Source organism: Gopherus flavomarginatus, chromosome 3 (genome assembly GCF_025201925.1).
Source record: "Gopherus flavomarginatus isolate rGopFla2 chromosome 3, rGopFla2.mat.asm, whole genome shotgun sequence".
Classification (NCBI taxonomy): domain Eukaryota; kingdom Metazoa; phylum Chordata; order Testudines; family Testudinidae; genus Gopherus; species Gopherus flavomarginatus.
In genome coordinates, this window is record NC_066619.1 from 135,481,935 (window position 1) to 135,500,418 (window position 18,484).

The 18,484-nt window shown below is 48.5% G+C and overlaps 1 protein-coding gene across 6 annotated transcripts in view; it reads left to right on the plus strand.

Annotated features, from left to right (window-relative positions):
• ELP1 (elongator acetyltransferase complex subunit 1) overlaps positions 1 to 18,484 on the plus strand; it is a 121,787-nt gene that overhangs the window by 39,816 nt on the left and 63,487 nt on the right. For all 6 annotated transcript variants that reach the window (XR_007773660.1, XM_050948203.1, XM_050948201.1 and 3 more), the window contains 2 exons: positions 2,442 to 2,532; positions 16,715 to 16,888. Coding sequence is in view for 5 of the 6 variants with exons in the window: in XM_050948203.1 (XP_050804160.1) it covers positions 2,442 to 2,532; positions 16,715 to 16,888 (265 nt within the window). In the remaining variant the exon portion in view is untranslated. The remainder of the gene's footprint in view (positions 1 to 2,441; positions 2,533 to 16,714; positions 16,889 to 18,484) is intronic.

Sequence of the window (18,484 nt, forward strand, 5' to 3'; positions counted from 1 at the left end):
GCCTTTCGACTAAGCATTTGTTCCTCTTCAGTCCCATTCAGAGCAACTATTTCTCTGTACTTAGGCTCTAGATTGGCCATCGCCGCTGCTTTCTTACCCATTGCAGCTTCTGCAAGGCAATTGATGAACAATTTGAATTGCACGGTTTGCAGGAGTAAAATCAGTATTTGTTTCTGTTGCTATTACCTTTAGATGCAGCACATTACATATATTCTTGATGCATCACTCGATGTGATATGCAATGTCATGTGTGGGTGTCTTTTGGGTCATTGCACTCATTTAACTTTACTTTCCATGGAACTTTCTTGCTGACTGCTTCATACAGATTCTCACCTATCTCACATATTAGAACTGTGCTTAATGGATGCTTTCAGGCTTATGGCAGAAATAGCAAGGGTTTTTCTCAAAGCACATTCCATGGCTTGTATAAGGCAAATCTCACCTACAGTTTGCCCTTGTCCTGGGATCTTCAACTTTTTTCTGATCCTTGATGTACTTCCTCTCCAGTCTTGCCAAATTCAGTTTTGTGCACTTCCAGTAGCGTGTATGGTCCCTGCAAGCATTGTGTTTAGGTATTCACCAAAGATTCAGCTACTCTCCCCATTGATGCCTAAAAATGATCAAGACCAAAGTAAAAAGAAGTATTTTGAAATAGATTGCTTTGAGATTGTAATTAATTACATGATGTAACTATGTGGGTACTGTTTGCATAGAATATCAGGATTGGAAGGGACTTCAGGAGATCATCTAGTCCAACCTCCTGCTTAAAGCAGGACCAATCCTCAAGTAAATCATCCAACAGATTTTTGCCCCATATCCCTACATGGCCCCCTCAAAGATTGAACTCTCAACTCTGGGTTTAGCAGGCCACTGCTCAAACCACTGAGCTATCCCTACCCCCTAGATGCCAATGCAGTCCAGTCCAGTAATTATTGCCTGGATACTGACATCTTAACCAATGCCTCATTGCCATTCATAATAGATAAACAAAACTGATAATCAGTACCACTGACCTGCCTCATTTTTGGTGATGATGGCAAATCAGCCTGAAGCACTCCTTTCATTTACAGTAATCTGTAACATTAAGAACTCAGGTATCATGTTCTGAGCATTTAGCTGATAACACAGTACTGTCAGTCGAGGACCATAATCTAGCTTTGAGTGCTGTGTTAGGCCTGTGTTTAAAAATCCAATTTTTAATTATTATTTAACGGTTTCATGCATATATATCTGCATAATTGTTCTAGGTTTGTCGTGTTTATTACCGTAGTATATGAGCGAGAAAGGGCTTTTGAATGATACCAAGTCAACCCATTTCTGATTACACTGTGTTATGAAAATTTCCACCAATCCAAGGACCCTGGAGCTGGGAGCCAGGCGTCACTAAGTCCCTGGTGCCATACTGCGGAGGATGAAACCATTGGAATTATGATTCTGTAGATTTTTATGAATCAAATGACACCTCCCTTACCTTTCTATCACTAACTCACCCACAGAATTACACATGTTCCCAATAATTACTCTCCCACTGATTTATGGCTCCTGGAGGAAGCTTGGCAATGCTGCCTCATGTAGCTAGAATACAATCCCCAGCTCACAAGAATACAGATCACATTTCTAGATAAACAAGATAATGATTATCTCCTATGCCCATAGCATCCAGCACATCTCACAATAATAGTCTTTTGAAGTTTCCATACTTCCAGGGTCTCTCATCTGCCACCTTCTGCACATCATACTCCACGCCTGTCCCTAGGTGTGCTCCTCCCTCTGAGCTATGCTGAGTGACGCTGATGCTTGCAGATCAGCCTGGTTCACAGAACTTTCACTCTCAAATGCCCAGGTCTCAGACTCCTCCCCAGCCTTGTATCTATGGCCTTGTAGTTGATGGGAGGCTTGCATGACAAGCAAACACTGTGTTTAACGCCATTCTAGCTGGATGTCATCTCAAGTGACTCCTTGCTGAAGCAATGGCATCTGCACGTGAGTTTGTTGTGTGGCCTGTTCCCCCTTTTCCTGCAGAATGCTGTGAGGCATAATGTATAGACTGCCAGGATTGGTTTGGCATCCTTGTCCTGAAGATGACTGGGATCCCAGAGTGTAGAGATGGCAAAGGCCCCTCAGCCCTAGTTCAATGCAGGATCGGTCCCTCATGGACAACCCATTGAACAGCACAGCTGTCAGTCTGCTGAGCGATAGGAGGGCTCCCCACACTCCTCCAGGAAGGCTATCACCTGTTTTTGGTTTCATGCTGCACACTTAAGAGTATGACTCTTGCTGTGCACAACGGAGGCAGTTGACGTAGAAGAAAGCATCATGAAAAGGCCACTGCACATTGAATTGCTCTCAGTAATGATTCGATTGGGAGCAGTGTATTTTGCAAGTCTTTGGTGGTTGTGTTTGAAGGGTGCTCTAACATGCCTGTATGCTCCATTTGCCAGGTGACAGCACAGTGAAAGACCCCACTGTTACACTGGGAGGAAGTGGATTTAAAGCTTCTGTGGAAACACCTCATCTGGAAAAAACCTACAGGTACTGCAGGCCCATCGTGAGTTCTGGGAAACAGGGCCCGGGGCTGTATATAGGCAGTGGCTGACTGCTGGGTGAGAGATGCCTCCTGCTTAGCTTAAGGGCCCTTGTTCCTGCTGTACAGGGACTCTGACCTCAACTGACACTAAGGAAGCACAAACGAAGCCCCTGGCCGGGCAGCGTGGCACCCTCTCTCCCAGGGTGGCTGGTTTGGGACTGAGTTCTGCCGGCTAGCAGGGGCTGTGACCATCTCCAGGGTCTTGGCTTTTAGCACGGGAAGAAACACCACGTTCTGGCACCCCTAGGAACAGATTTTGTCATGCCGTAGGCCGTGCTTGCCTCCCCAGGGACGGAGGCAGTGGAGGAATAAGGTGCACTAGTGAAAGGCTGTTTGTGCTGGAAGGGCCAGTGAGTGCTTCAGCCCCTCCCCTCTCTGTGCTCTCACACATCAAGCCTAGCTGACCAGGCAGTTGTCTCCCACTTTGGGGACGCAGATGGCTCCCTAGGCACATGGCATGGCGTGCCAGATTCACCACTTTGGGCTAAAAGTGTGTGCTACAGATCAGTCGGCCTGGAGTGTGACTATGCCCTTTACTCTGATCGTCTGCATGTGCCATTCTTCGAGTGACTGCATGTGTCCATTCCACTTCTGGTGCGTGTGCACTCAGGACACCAGTGTCAGAGATTTGTCCTTTAGCAGTAACCATTGAGGTGATGCATATGCCCTCTGCTGCCTTCTGCTGCTGTGCAGTCATATAAAAGGTGGACCTGATTCCCCTCAGTTCCTTCTTACTGTCCATGGTTGGTAGTCTGCACATGTTAGCTGCTTCTTAAGAACATAAGAACGGCCGTACCGGGTCAGACCAAAGGTCCATCTAGCCCAGTATCTGTCTACCAACAGAGGCCAATGCCAGGTGCCCCAGAGGGAATGAACCTAACAGGCAATGATCAAGTGATCACTCTCCTGCTATCCATCTCCATCCTCTGACAAACAGAGGCTAGGGACACCATTCTTTACCCATCCTGGCTAATAGCCATTTATGGACTTAGCCACCAGGAATTTATCCAGTTTTCTTTTAAACTCTGTTATAGTCCCAGCCTTCACAACCTCCTCAGGTAAGGAGTTCCACAGGTTGACTGTGCGCTGTGTGAAGAAGAACTTCCTTTTATTTGTTTTAAACCTGCTGCCTATTAATTTCATTTGGTGACCCCTAGTGCTTGTATTATGGGAATAAGTAAATAACTTTTCCTTATCCACTTTCTCCACATCACTCATGATTTTATATACCTCTATCATATCCCCCCTTAGTCTCCTCTTTTCCAAGCTGAAGAGGCCTAGCCTCTTTAATCTTTCCTCATATGGGACCCTCTCCAAACCCCTAATCATTTTAGTTGCCTTTTTCTGAACCTTTTCTAGTGCTAGAATATCTTTTTTGAGGTGAGGAGACCGCATCTGTACACAGTATTCAAGATGTGGGCATACCATGGATTTATATAAGGGCAATAATATATTCTCTGTCTTATTCTCTATCCCCTTTTTAATGATTCCTAACATCCTGTTTGCTTTTTTGACCGCCTCTGCACACTGCGTGGACAGCTTCAGAGAACTGTCCACGATGACTCCCAAGATCTTTTTCGTGACTTCTTGTAGCTAAATTAGCCCCCATCATATTGTATGTATAGTTGGGGTTATTTTTTCCAATGTGCGTTACTTTACATTTATCCACATTAAATTTCATTTGCCATTTTGTTGCCCAATCACTTAGTTTCGTGAGAAAACTTCAAGTGTTTGTTCATGTCCATTCCAACTAGGTGTGTGTGCGCGCATGTGCAGGGTAGCCGGAAGATTTTTCCCATAGCAGCCTCCGTCGGGTCAGCCTGGGCACCCCCTGAAGTCGTGCCCACAGGGCGTCCAATCTAGAGCCCTGCCAACCTGCCACCCCCTCGGTTCCTTCTTACCACCAGTGACGGTTAGCTGGAACTGTGACATTGCGCTCCATAAGTTTTATGGAAATATGTTTATAAGTGTGAATATGATGTAACTGGAATATGCTTTATGCAAAAGGTCTCTTGTAAGGTATAATTGCAAAGCTTAGAATCTACTGAGTGTGTTCATCCCGTTTATTTGCAAGTATTATTTCCATGTCTGGAGTTAGGAGAATAAGATATATACCCTTGTATTACTGAGGTAAACATATTAAGTGGAAGTCATTAAGGGTGCTTCAAAATCAATCACCTGTAAATGGTTCTGGGTGGTGGAGACAGGTGACTTGCTGATCAGTTTTTGGTCTGCAGCTTTGCGGGCATGGACCAGTCCTGGGTCTGTTTCATCAGGCTAGTGTGTCTGGCTCAACAGGACAGGGTTCCGGAGTCCCAAGTTGGCAGGGAAACGGGCTCAGAGATAATTTCAGCACATCAGGTGACAGTCCCAAGGGGGTCTCTGTGACCGAACCCATCGCAGGAACGTCCCTTAGCCTTTGCTTAACAAGCCGGTGGTGATGTCTCGGTGCTCCACGGCACTCTCCGGCACCAACACCTCTGGAGAGAGAACTCAGTCGGTCTCTGAGCTCCTGGTGCTCGGTGCCCCAAAGCACAGCTCCTCCATGATCTTCATGTTCAGAGACATCAGAGTCAGACTCTTAACATTCCAATAAGAGCAGGAGGTTCAGGTCACGGCAGGAGAGACGTACTTACCTTGCCTCTTGGCCACCACAGTGGCAGAACCCTTCTCAGTGGTCCTTCTGGACTCCATGGGATTTTCACCAGAGCCAGGGAAGGAGCCAAGAGTCCTGCTAAGTGGCGACTTTGGTGGCTTTGACCACCTTTATCCCACTGGCTGAGTGACCAGCCACTGAACCACTGACACCATTGTCTGCAGCACCAGCACTGGCACTGGCTTCAGGTCCAGCTTCGGCACCAGCTGCAGCTCCAGCGCTGACATTGGCACCAGCTTTGATAGTGGTTCCAGTGGCACCAGTGGTGACCCCAGTACCGACAGTGGCTCCGGAACCAATAGTGCTGTCACCGCAGTCTGGTGCCCACAGCCCCCACCCCAAGCACGACACCGTCCGTGTCTGCTCCTGCACAGGACCCCCAAGAGTCACGGGATCCCTTGGGTGCTGATGGCATGGAGCAGCTGCTGTTATTTGGAGCTTCCTCCTCTTTGTCGCCGAACAGGGCACTGGCTGATACCACCGTAGCCCCAGCGCTCGAGAACGATTGGGTGTTGCAGCAGTTGCTGCACTGGGTTGCCCAGGGTCTGGGTATCAAGGCAGAGGAGGTAGTAGAGGACTCTGATCCCATGGTGGATATCCTTGTGCCCTCTGGATCTTCCCATATTGCCCTGCTACTCATAAAAACTATCATGGACACGAACAAAACCCTGTGGCAGACCCCAGCCACGTTGCCACCCACTGTCAAGCACAGTGAACAGCAATAGAACATCTTTATTCCCACCCGCAACCTGATTCCCTTGTTGTGCATGCAGCTAACCAGCATGAGCGGCAAGGTTTTCAAGGTCCCTCCCCCAAAAACAGGGAAGCTAAAACACTTGACCTTTTCGGGAGGAAGGTCTGTTTCAAAGGTGGATTGCAGCTCCATATTTCCAACCAACAGGCCATGGTCATCCAGTTCTCTTTGAGTACCTCTCCTGCAATGGTGTACTTTGAAGAGCTGCTCCTCCTAGACTCCCATGCTGAGTTTTCTGCCTTGATTGAGGGGGGCAAGCTAATCTCCCGAGCTTCCCTCCAGGCGGCGCTAAACATTGCTGATGCCACCATGAGAATCATGGCTGCAGGAGTGGCCGTGAGAAGGGGCTCCTGGCTCCACATCTCTGGTCTCCTGTATGAGGTCCAGCAGACCATATAGGACTTCCCTTTGAGGATGTGACTCTGTTTTCCGCTGTCGGAGAAAAACTCAGTTCTCACTTTTTGTTTGGGTGCAGCAGAGTCAGATACTTTATTATTTTTTAAGCAATTGCAATTGAAGGAGGGAGTGCTCTAGGATACAGGGTCGCCCCAGTCCCGGACAGGTCTCTCAACAGGTAAACAGTTACAGCAAGCATTTATACTTTTCCTCCGACTGTCCCCTTTCTACCGTGCATGGTCCCATATCACTTTGGACCACTGGGTGCTCCGCACAGTAGAGAGGGGATACTCCATCAAATTCTGTGCCCTTCCACCCCTCTTCCTCATCCCTCTTCAGGAACCCCTTGTGATGGGTTTGGTCACAGAGGTCCCCTTGGGACTGTCACCTGATGTGCTGGGACTACCTCTGTGCCCATTTTCTCTGCAAGTTTGGGCCTCCAGAACCCTGCCTTGTTGAGACAGACACGCCAGTCTGAACCACACGCCCCCAAAGCTGCAGATTTAACTGAAAACAGCTTAAAAAGCGCTCCTGTCTCTATCACCCAGACACTCTGCTCCCAACGGGATCCAGACCCCAGATAAATCCATTTTACTCTGTATAAAACTTATACAGGGTAAACTCATAAATTGTCCACCCTTTATAACGCTGATCGAGAGAAGCTGTTTGCTCCCCCAGGTATTAATTACTTACTGTGAGTTAATTAATAAACAAAAGTGATTTTATTAAGTATAAAAAGTAGGATTTAAGTGGTTCCAAGTAATAACAGACAGAACAAAGTAAGTTACCAAGCAAAATAAAACAAAACACGCACACCTCAGCCTAATATATTAAGAAACCGATTACAGATAAACTCTCACCCTCAGAGATGTTCCAATAAGCTTCTTTCACAGACTGGACACCTTCCTAGCCTAGGCCCAATCCTTTCCTCTGGTACAGTTCTTGTTAACTCCAGCTCAGGTGGTAACTAGGGGATTTCTCATGACTATAACTTCCTTTGTTCTGTTCCACCTCCTTATATAGCTTTTACACAAGGTGGGAATCCTTTGTCTTTCTGGGTCCCCACCCCTCCTTCTGAATGGAAAAACAGCAAGTTTAAGATGGGTTCCAGTACCAGGTGACATGGTCACGTGTCCTGTGAGACCCCAAGCCTTCATTTTTCTTGGCCTGACTGACAGGAAGGCTTGCAAGTAAACAGAGCCATTTACAACTAATTATCCTAGTTGATGGGAGCCATCGAGATTTGAAACCACCACTAATGGCCCACACTTTGCATTATTACAATAGAACCTCAGAGTTGTATTTCATTTTTCTATTTTCAGATACAAGAATGATACATTTATACAAATAGGATGACCACACTCAGTAGATTATAAGCTTTGTAATACCTTACAAGAGACCTTTAGCATGAAGCATATTCCAGTTACATTATATTCACACTCATTAGCATATTTTCATAAAATCATATGGAGTGCAACGTCACACCCCTTTCACAAGCAACTCCTTATACAGCTGGTGCACTAACTTCTTTCACTAGGAGTAGTGAAAGAGGTTCCTCAGGAGCAGAAGGGCAAGGGTTTCTATTCTTGGTATTTCCTCATATCAAAAGCCAAGGGCAGGCTCAGGCCCATACTAGACCTACAAGAACTCAACAAATTTGTGAAGAAGCTCAAGTTCCGTATGGTCTCTTTGGCCTCCATCATCCCTTCATTGGATCCAGGAGATTGGTGTGCTTCACTCGACTTGAAGGACGTGTACTTTCACATAGCAATAACTGTGCCACAGAAAATACCTCAGGTCTGTGGTGAACAGCACCCACTACCAGTTCACAGTCCTCCCATTCAGCCTGTCAATGGCGCCTCGTGTTTTTACCAAGTGCATGGCAGTCATCACTGCGTTCCTGCTCAGATGGCAGGTATAGGTGTTCCTGTACCTCGACAACTGGCTCATCAAGGGCTGCTCCAGGTCTCAAGTGTCGACTTCATAACAGCAGTGTTCGATGAACTGAACCTTCTTCTCAACGAGGGGAAATCAACGCTGTCCCTGGTTCAGAGGATAGAGTTTACAGGGGCAGTACTGGGCTCGACACCAGCCAGGGCATATCTCCCGGAAGCAAGGTTCGGTCCCTGGGCAAGGACGTACAAAGTCTCAGGCAGTTCCCCACCACCACAGCAAAGAATTGCCTGAAACTCCTGGAACACACTGTGGCTTGTACCTGCATAGTGCAGCATGCAAGACTAAGACTTCAACCTCTTCAGTCATGGCTAGCATCAATGTATCGGCCAGTCTGGGATAGCTTGGACAGGATCGTAACCCTCCCTTGCACAGTCCTCGACTCCTTCCTGTGGTGGCTCAACCCACAGATAGTATATGTAGGGCCTCTTTCACCAGCCCTCAGCTGTCTCTTTTGCTAGTGACGGATGCGTCAGCTCTGGGCTGGGGAGCACATCTGGGAGAGCTCAGAACACAAGGCCTCTGATGTCAGGCAGAACTCGCTCTCCACATCAAGAGTGATGCACCAGGCATGCCTGACTTTCCGAGCCCACCTAGCAGGGAGATGTGTATCAATCATGACAAACAACACTACAGTGATGTTCTATATCAGGGATCAGCTACCTTTGACATGCAGCCCATCAAGGTAAGCCCTGTGGCCAGCCGGTCCGGGCCAGTTTGTTTACCTGCCACATCCGCAGTTTCAGCCGATCGTGGCTCCCACTGACAGCTATTTACTGTTCCAGGCCAATGGGGACTGCAGGAAGCAGTGTGGGCCAAGGGATATGCTGGCTGCTGTTTTGCCGCAGCCCCCATTGGAGTGGAGTGACGAACTGCAGCCAGTGGGAGCTGCGATCCGCCGAATCTGCGGACACGGCAGGTAAACAAACTGGTCTGGGCCACCAGGGGGCTTACCGTGGCGGGCCGCATGCCAAAGGTTGCCGATCCTTGTTCTATATCAACAAACGGGGTGGGGGGGTGCACGTTCCTTTCCCCTGTACCAGGAAGCCCTCATGTTGTGGGACTTCTGTGTAGAGCACTTGATACATACACCAGCATTGTACCTCCCTGGAGTACAGAACGAGTTGGCAGACTATCTCAACAGGTTGTTCCACAGCCGTGAGTGGTCCCTTTGCTCAGACGTGGTGACCTCAACTTTCCATTGGTGAGAATTTCTCCAGATAGACCTGTTTGCCACGCGATGCAGCTGGAAGTGCCAGCAGTTTTGCTCCTTCCTGAATCACAGCCCAGGCTCCATTGTGGACGCGTTCCTCCTCCTATGGGGAGGCCGTCTCCTATACGCGTTCCCACCCATCCCTCTCGTTCACAAGGTGCTCCTCAAGAGATGGAGGGAAGCAGCTTTGGTGATATTGATAGCTCCAGCCTGGCCCTGCCAGCACTGGTACACATCACTCCGGGAAATCTCAGTGGAAGCTCCAGTCATCTTGCCGCTCTTCCTCGATTTACTAACTCAGGATCGCAGCCCTCTCCAACACCTGAACCTCGAGTCGCTGCACCTCATGGCGCGGAAGCTCCATGGCTGAACCCAATGGAGTTTTCTTGCTCGGATCAGGTTAGACAACTCCTCCTTGGCAGTAGGAAACCCTCAACGAGAGCCACTTACCTTGCCAAGTGGAAGAGATTTTCAGTCTGGTCGGTGCAGCACCGTTCATCCCCGACACTCACCTCTGTGCCATTTATTAGACCATCTTCTCCATCTCAAGCAGCAGGGGCTGTCCATGTCATCAATAAGGGTTCACTTGGCCAACATCTCTGCCTTCCACCCAGGTGTAGAGGGCCGCTCAGTCTTTACTAACCTTGTGATCAGACACTTCCTTAAAGGTCTCGACAGCCTATCTTGGCTTGGGACCGCAATCTATTCCTTTCCAGACTTATGGGACTCCACTTTGAGCCTTTGGCGACATGCTCTCTGCTCTATCTTTCATACAAGGTAGTGTTTCTGGTAGCAATAACCTCAGCCAGGAGGGTGTCTGAGCTCAAGGCACTGACATCAGAGTACCCTTACATGGTGCTCTATAAGGACAAGGTTCAGCTCAGGCCTCACCCAGCCTTCCTCCCAGAGTTGTCTCCCAGTTTCACATCAACCAGGACATCTTCCTCCCAGTGTTCTATCCTAAGCCACACTCAGGCGGCAGAGAGCACAGGCTTCACTCATTGGTTGGCCGCAGGGCACTAGTCTTCCACATCCAGAGAATGAAGCCATTCTGAAAGTCTGTCCAGTGGCAGTGGCGGACAGAATGAAAGGTCTTCCTGTCTCCTCTCAATGTATCTCGTCATGGATCACGCCCTGCATCCATGAGTGCTACAACCTGACGAAGGTGCCCACTCCTCTGATCAATATGCATCAGGGCTCAGGCCTCTTCAACAGTGTTCCTGACTCAGGTTTCCACCCAGGAAATCTGCAGAGCAGTGACATGGTTCTCCACACACACTTTCACTGCGCACTATGCAATCACCAAGCAGGCTAGAGACGATGCGGCCTTTGGAAGGGCAATGCTCCAATCGGTGGATGACTCCGAACCCACCTTCTGAACTTGGGCTTGTGAGTCACATGTTTGGAATGGACCGTGTCCTTCTGGTCACGTGACTTGGGCTCATTTTCAGAATCACATTAGCTCATATGTGTCTTGATCTAGAGAGAGATGACGTCACTCTCCATCCAGGCGTTTTCACCCTTGGTATACAACAGAGATTCCACATTGGTCGAGGGACTTGGATCTTTGGTCTGGAAGAGATGGGGGTCTAATGCCCTACCAGTGGCCATACTGGAGTCTCTGAGGGTTTCCTCTCATTGCCAGCTCCTCCCTCCAGGTCCCCAAATAGACATCAGGATAGTCTGTGAGATGGCATGTGAGGTCACCCTCAGTATGGGGTTGGGTGCTGAGCACAGCCCCAGCAGGATGGGTGCCCCAGCAGGATCTCTATCAGAGAAGTTAAGGAAGGTTCCACCTCAACTTGCTCTGTGTTCTTCCTCCTCCTCCTCCCTGGTGTGTCCAGTGTGTCCTCACCTCTTCAGGATGATTACAGGGCATATCGGGACCTGTTGCAGAAGGTGGCTTCCTCTCTGGACATACAAGTGGAGGTAGTTTAGGAGAGCTCACATTTGGGTTCAATAGAGCCCTCTTGAGGAGCCCTCCTCATTAACGAGGCCATTCTGGAGTCCACAGAGGTTTTGTGGCAAACACTGCCTTCTCTACCACCGACGGCCCAAAGGACTGAGGAGGAGGTATCATGTCCCTTCATGGGATTTGGAGTGTTTGTACAACTCCAACACCCCCTTAGGGTTTTTGATGGTCTCAGCTGTGATGGAGAGCACATCGGGCAACCTGTTTCTACCACAAAGTCGAGAGAGGCAAATAAACTCTCTCTTTTCACTAGGAAAAATTATTCTGTTGCTAGGCTGCAGTTTCATATTTCAATTCAGCAAGCCTTGCTGGGAAGATAAGATTTCTTCCACGGGGGCAATGTTCTCAAGTTTGTAGACAAGTTACTTGAAATGCCAGACGAGTGTCTGGCAGTAGTGGACAAGGGAAAACTGTTTGCTTGGACCTTTCTCCAGGCTGCTTTGCATGGTACAGACTGCAGCCAGGGCCATGAGCCTCTGCTGTCACAATGTATACGTGTTCATGGCTTCAGCCGTCAGGTCTTCCTCTGGAGGTCCAGCAGACTATTGAGTATCTCTCCATTGAGGGACTGACCCTGTTTTCCCAGCAGACTGATAAGCATCACAGTTGCAAGGACTCCAAGGCTATGCTGAAGTTTGTGGGGTTTGTACTCCACTCTCTAAAAAACAATTCTGCCATCAGTCATTCCACTGTTTCGAGCCCTTTACGCCGTAGCAACCTGTCCAGACTAGGAGGAAAAGGAAGAGTCATCGGAGGAGACCACCACCTCCTCACTTCTCATGCAGTGAGCTTGTCCAGACAGCCCGGAAATGCAAAGCAGTCTGATTCTTTTGTTGAAGATAGCTTACCAGTTTGCCTTACACCAGCTTCTGTTCCTGTTTTTTCCAATAGGTTTTTTACTTAAGTGCTTGGACCCATACTAACACAGACAGGAGGGTCCTAAACACTGTGGAATTGAGACAGTCTTCAGTTTATTTCTATTCCCCGCCCCCAGTCCCCTTCATCCATCCCTTTACAGAGGCCACTCTCACAGGAGGTCCTCCTTTGGGAAGTCGAGTCTCTCCTGCTATTGGGAACCATAGAGAAGATCCCTTATCTCCACAGAAGGAAAGGATTTTATTCATGCTGCTTTCTAATTCCAAAGGCAAAATGAAGGCTCAAACCCACCTGAGAAAGCTAAACAAATATGCAAGGAATTTTGCATGGTCATCATAGCATCCATTATTCCCTCCTTGGATCCCAGTGACTAGTATGCCGCCCTTGACTTGAGGGATTCGTATTTCCGTGTGTCAATCCATCAGAGCCACAGGAGATTCCTCAGATTTATGGTCAGTTTACATTCCTGACTGTTGGCCTATCCCCAGCCCTGTGAGTGTTCACAAAATGCATGGTGGTCTCCGTTCTTAAGAAAAACAGTTCTGCTGTTTTCCATACCTGGACCACTGGTTGGTGAGAGGTCAGTCCAAGAGCCAAGTGGAATGCAGTGTGGTCAAGTTTATATTCAGAGTGCTGGGGCCTTTGATCAATGAGGAAAAGTCAGTCTTCTCCCTGCTCAGAGAATAGAGTTTATAGGTGTGGTCCTGTATCCTATTGTAGCCGGGGCTTTCTTCCTGTAAACCAGAGTCCAGACTGTCATCCATCTCATTAGACGTAAAAGCCCATCCAACCATGGCTGTAAGGAACTGCCTCAGACTTCTGTATGTGGTCTCGTGTATTATGTGGTTCAGCATGCCAGTCTTCATCTAAGGAAGTTGCAGGGCTGACTGAGCTCAGTGTACTCCCTGATATGTGACTGGACATGTGGGTCTGAGTGCCCACGGCAGTCTTAGCCTCTTTGGACTCATGGATGGACCCAGCCAACATATGTGTGGGAGTTCACCTTCATTCTCCCACCACCCATACTGACTCTGGTTACAGATGCTCCTGCCCTAGATTGGGGAGCCCACCTGGGGAATCTACAGACTAACAGTCCCTGGGATGGCCAAGATTTAGCTCTCTACATAAACATGAGGGAGCTGAGAGCCATTCATCTAGCTCAGGGGTGAGCAAACATCTGGGTATGGAAATTGTATGGTGGGCCATGAATGCTCACAAAATTGAGGGTTGGGGTGTGGGAGGGGGTGAGAGCTCTGGCTGAGGGTGTGGGCCCTAGGGTGGAACTAGGCATGAGTGTTTGGGGATGCAGGAGGATGCTCTGGGCTGGGACCGAGGGATTCAGAGGGCAGAAGGGGGAATCAGGGCTGGGGGGTGTCAGGGCTGCAGGCTCTGGGAGGCTCCTAGAAGCAGCGGCATGTCCTCCCTCCGGCTTCTACATGGAGGCACGGCCAGGCAGTTCTGCGCGCCGCCCCATCTGCAGGTGCCGTCCCTGCAGCTCCCATTGGCTGTGGTTCCTGGCCAATGGGAGCTGCAGGGGTGGCGCTTGGGACAGGGGCAGTGTATGGAGCACCCTGGCTGCCCCTACGCGTAGGAGCTGGAGGGGGGACATGCTGCTGCTTGCAGGAGCCGTGCAGAGTGGGAAAAGCCCTCAATGCTGCTTCCCGGCTGGAGTGCCGGAGCGGGGCAAGCCCTGGACCCTGCTCCCCAACAGGAGCTCGAGGGCCAGATTAAAACGTCTGAAGGGCCAGATGCGGCCCCTGGGCCGTAGTTTGCCCACCCCTGATCTAGGTTGTCACACTTTCCTGCCCCACATCAAGGGAAGGAATTTTCTGTGTTATCTGTAAGAACTAGTAGAAATGTTCTACATGAACAGACAGGAAGGGGCCATATCGTATCTTTTATGCCGAGAGGAGATGCACCTTTGGGTGTTTGGAACACAGAGATTCACCTCAGTGTTTCCTGCCATCCGGTTGTCTGGAACATTCCAGCAGACCGCTTGAGCAGGTCTTTGCTAGTCATCACAAGTGGTCTCTCCGGCCTGATACAGTCAGACACCTAGCCTTGGGTTTCCCCACATAGACCTCTTTGTAACTCAATTCATAAAGCATCAGCAGTTTTGTTCAAGAGCAGGTCACAATCCAGTGTCTCTGACAGAGGCTTTCCTGTTGCCTTGGAAAGACAAAATTCATTTATGGTTCCCCTCTGGTTCCACTCCTCCCCAGGGTGCTAAAAGTCAAGCAGCATTATACTTGCATGATTCTCCTAGCACTGGTGTGGCTTTGCCAGGATTGGTTTTCCGCTCTGCTGAGTCTCTCAGTCAGAACTCCATTGACATTGCCTCCAGAAGCAGACCTGTTTCACAGGATCATGGTCACCTTCTTCATCCCATGCCAGTTGCTCTTCATAACCATGGAGTGTGCAGGCTGTAACACCCTAGGAGGAAGTCTCTTCAAGGGATGTGCAAAACAACCTCTTGAATTGCCAAAAATGATCTTCTTGGTATATTTACCTGTTAAAGTTGAAATGATTCTCCCTGTGGTCTCAACAAAAGGGGTTTCTCCAGGCCAAGTTCCTATACAGCAGTGGTCCCCAACACGGTGCCCGTGGGCGCCATGGCGCCTGCGGGGGCATCTTAATGCGCCCGCGTCCTGGCCCCCGGGAGAGCAGCCGCCGGCATTTCAGCAGGGACGCCTCTCGATGACGTCGCTTGTCACTGACAAGTGATGTCATCGAGAGGCGTCACCCCCGAATTTCAGCAGCAACGCCTCTTGCTGATGCCGCTTGCTGTCGACAAGTGACGTCATCGAGAGGCGTCACTCCTGAATTTCGGCGGGGACGCCTCTCGATGACATCGCTTGTCGACGGCAAGCGACGTCATCGAGAGGCGTTGCTGCCTAAATGCTGGCGCCCGCCTGCCAAAAAGGTTGGGGACCACTGCTATACAGCATATTCTGGAGTATTTCTTCTACCTGAAACAACAAAGTCTTCCTGTTAGTTCCATCAGGTGTCACCTAACAGCTATCTCTGCTTTCTACCCTCCAGTTGCTAATCACTGAGTTTTTTCTAGTCTGATGTCACTCAAATTCTTGAAGAGTCTGGCCTGGTTATCATTCCCAAGTAGAGGATTGTATTGCTCCTTTAGATTTAAATCTGATGTTGACAATGCTGATGGGTCTGCCCTTTGAACCACTGGCTACCTGTTCGTTGCTTCATCTTTCATTTAAAGTAGCCTTTTCTGGTGGCAATTACCTCTGCAAGACAAGTAGGAAAATTGCAAGCCGTGGTATCTGACCCACTGTATACATTTTTAAAGGACACTTTTAAAAGTATGCTTATGCCCCATCTTAAGTTTCTGACCAAAGTGACATCAAGTGAGAAACTAATCGGGCAGTGTAACTACCAGCCTTCTTTCCTAAGCCTTGTACCCATATATTGGATGTCAGGAGAGTATTAGCTTTTCACTTGGACAGAACTAGATCATTCTCATAGCTGTTTATGGCAGTCATGGACAGGATGAAGGGTACTCCAGTCTCGACTCAGAGAATCTTGTCATGGATTTCCTGTTTGTGTTAGCTCATTGCCAATGTGACTCTGCCAAGTAGCATGGTAGCACACTTGATGAGATGGCACACAGCTTCTGACGCTTATCTAACTCAAGTGCTTATACAGGACATTTGTAGAACTGCACTTGGTCATCAGTACATACATTTGCATCTTATTATGCCATATCTCAACATTCTAGAGACAATGCCAGGTTTGGACATGTAATTGTACAATCACTGTTCAGAGAAACTCCAATCCCACCTCTGAATTCATCACTTGAATTCACCAAGTGTGCATCACTTGAAGTGGCGTGGTTATGCACAATCACTCGGAGAAGAAAAATGGTTGTTAAACTGTTCTGTAACCCTTGTTTGAGATGTATTGCACATGTCCATTCCATGTCCCATCTCCCTACCCCTGTATAGCACCATCTGTCAACTAAGAAGGTGCTGTGGGGAGTTGGGAGTGACTCTGCCCTTTATACCATTGCTCAGCAGCACAAGGTGGCAGAGAGCACATGCATTGTTCCAACAGGTACTAGTAAGGGAAAAATCTCCGACGATGCATGCTGGGTGCACCAAAACCTGAAGCAGAATGAACATGTGCAACATGTCTGGAAAAACAACAGTTACAGGACAGGTTAGTAACCTTTTCTATCCCCTTGCTGACTGGCATGCCAGGGATGGCTCTCTTCTCCAGGTAGTGATGGTGGGTGTGACTGGCACATTGACATGACTCTCAATCTCTCTCTTTCAATCGTACAGAGTCGAGGTGTGCTGCGGCGAGGGCAAGCAGGTGAATCCTCTGACATTCCGACTTTTCACCTGGCTGCAGGATGACACCTTCTTGGCAGTCAGCCAGGGGCAGCTTGCCACGCACTCCATCATCCACCATCTGACTGGAGGTCCTGAGGCAGAGGGAGGATGCCTACATCTCCGGTACTGGAAAGGAGCTTTATGCTCCTTGTGCTGCTTATGAAAACTTGCAAGTGATTCTAGAAATGAATAAAGGCCTCTAAGCTGTCATGGGATAAGAGGGAAAGTCCTCTCATGGACTGGTAACTGGTAAAAAGGTAGGAAACAAAGGGTAGGAATAAATTTAGTTTTCAGACTGGAGAGAGGTAAATAATGGTGTCCCCCAGGGATCTGGATTGGCACCAGTCCTATTCAACATATTCATAAATGATCTTGAAAAAGGGGTAACAGTGAAGTGGCAAAATTTGCAGATGATACAAAACTACTCAAGATAGTTAAATCCCAAGCAGACTGCAAAGAGCTACAAAAAGATCTCACAAATCTGGGTGACTGGACAACAAAATAGCAGATGAAATTCAGTGTTGATAAATGCAAAGGAGTGCACATTGGAAAACATAATCCCAACTATACATCTACAGTCCAAATTGGCTCTTACCACTCAAGGAAGAGATCTTGGAGTCATTGTGGATACTTCTCTGAAAACCTCCACTCAATGTGCACCAGCAGTCTTGAATACTGTGTAAAGATATGTTCAACCCAACTCAAAAAAGATATATTGGAATTGGAAAAGTTTCAGAAAAGGGCAACAAAAATAATTAGGGGTATGAAATGGCTGCCATATGAGGAGAGAGTAATAAGACTAGGACTTTTCAGCTTCGAAAAGAGATGACTAAGAGGGGATATGATAGAGGTCTATAAAATCATGACTCGTTAGAGAAAGTAAATAAGGAAGTGTTATTTACTCCTTCTCATAACACAAGAAATAGGGGTCACCAAATGAAATTAACAGGCAGCAGGTTTAAAACAAACACAAGGAAGTATTTTTTCATACAACGCACAGACAACCTGTTGAACACCTTGCCAGAGGATGTTGTGAAGGCCAAAACTATAACAAGGTTCAAAAAAAACCTAGATAAGTCCATGGAGAATAGGTCCATCAATGGTTATTAGCCAGGATAGGCAGGGATGGTGTCCCTAGCTTCTGTTTGCCAGAAGCTGGGAATGGGCAACAGGGGATGGAGCACTTGATGATTCCCTGTTCTGGTCACTCCCTCTGGGGCACCTGGCATTGACCACTGTTGGAAGACCGGGTACTGGGCTAGATGTACCTTTAGTCTGACCCAGTATGGCCATTCTTTGTATTCTTATGCTCCAGGGGCCTGGGATGGGCTTTTGGTACAGGTGCTGGCTGGCTTCTGTTGGTGAGGCAGTGCACCTCCTAAACTCTGGGTGCTACCAGGCTCCTCCCTACTGTTGACATGTTGTGGCTCATCGTGGGGATTTCTTGGCAAAAGGTATCGCATCAGATTGGATACCTGTGTGCTGCAGTGACGAGGATGCTAGAAATGGCTCTGTAATACAAGAGTCCATGTGCCCCTAGGTTCAGCACATTACTGGGGTCTTGGCAGAGATGCTGTTGAATGAGTATGGAGCACAAGCGGTGTCATGCTTCTCCCAGGGGAGCTCCCACTGGGTCAGGGCCAGACACGTTCAGGGCACGGAGACAAGAAGCTAAATAGAGGATTTGGCTCTTCAGGGATGCCAATCCAGCATTTCCTC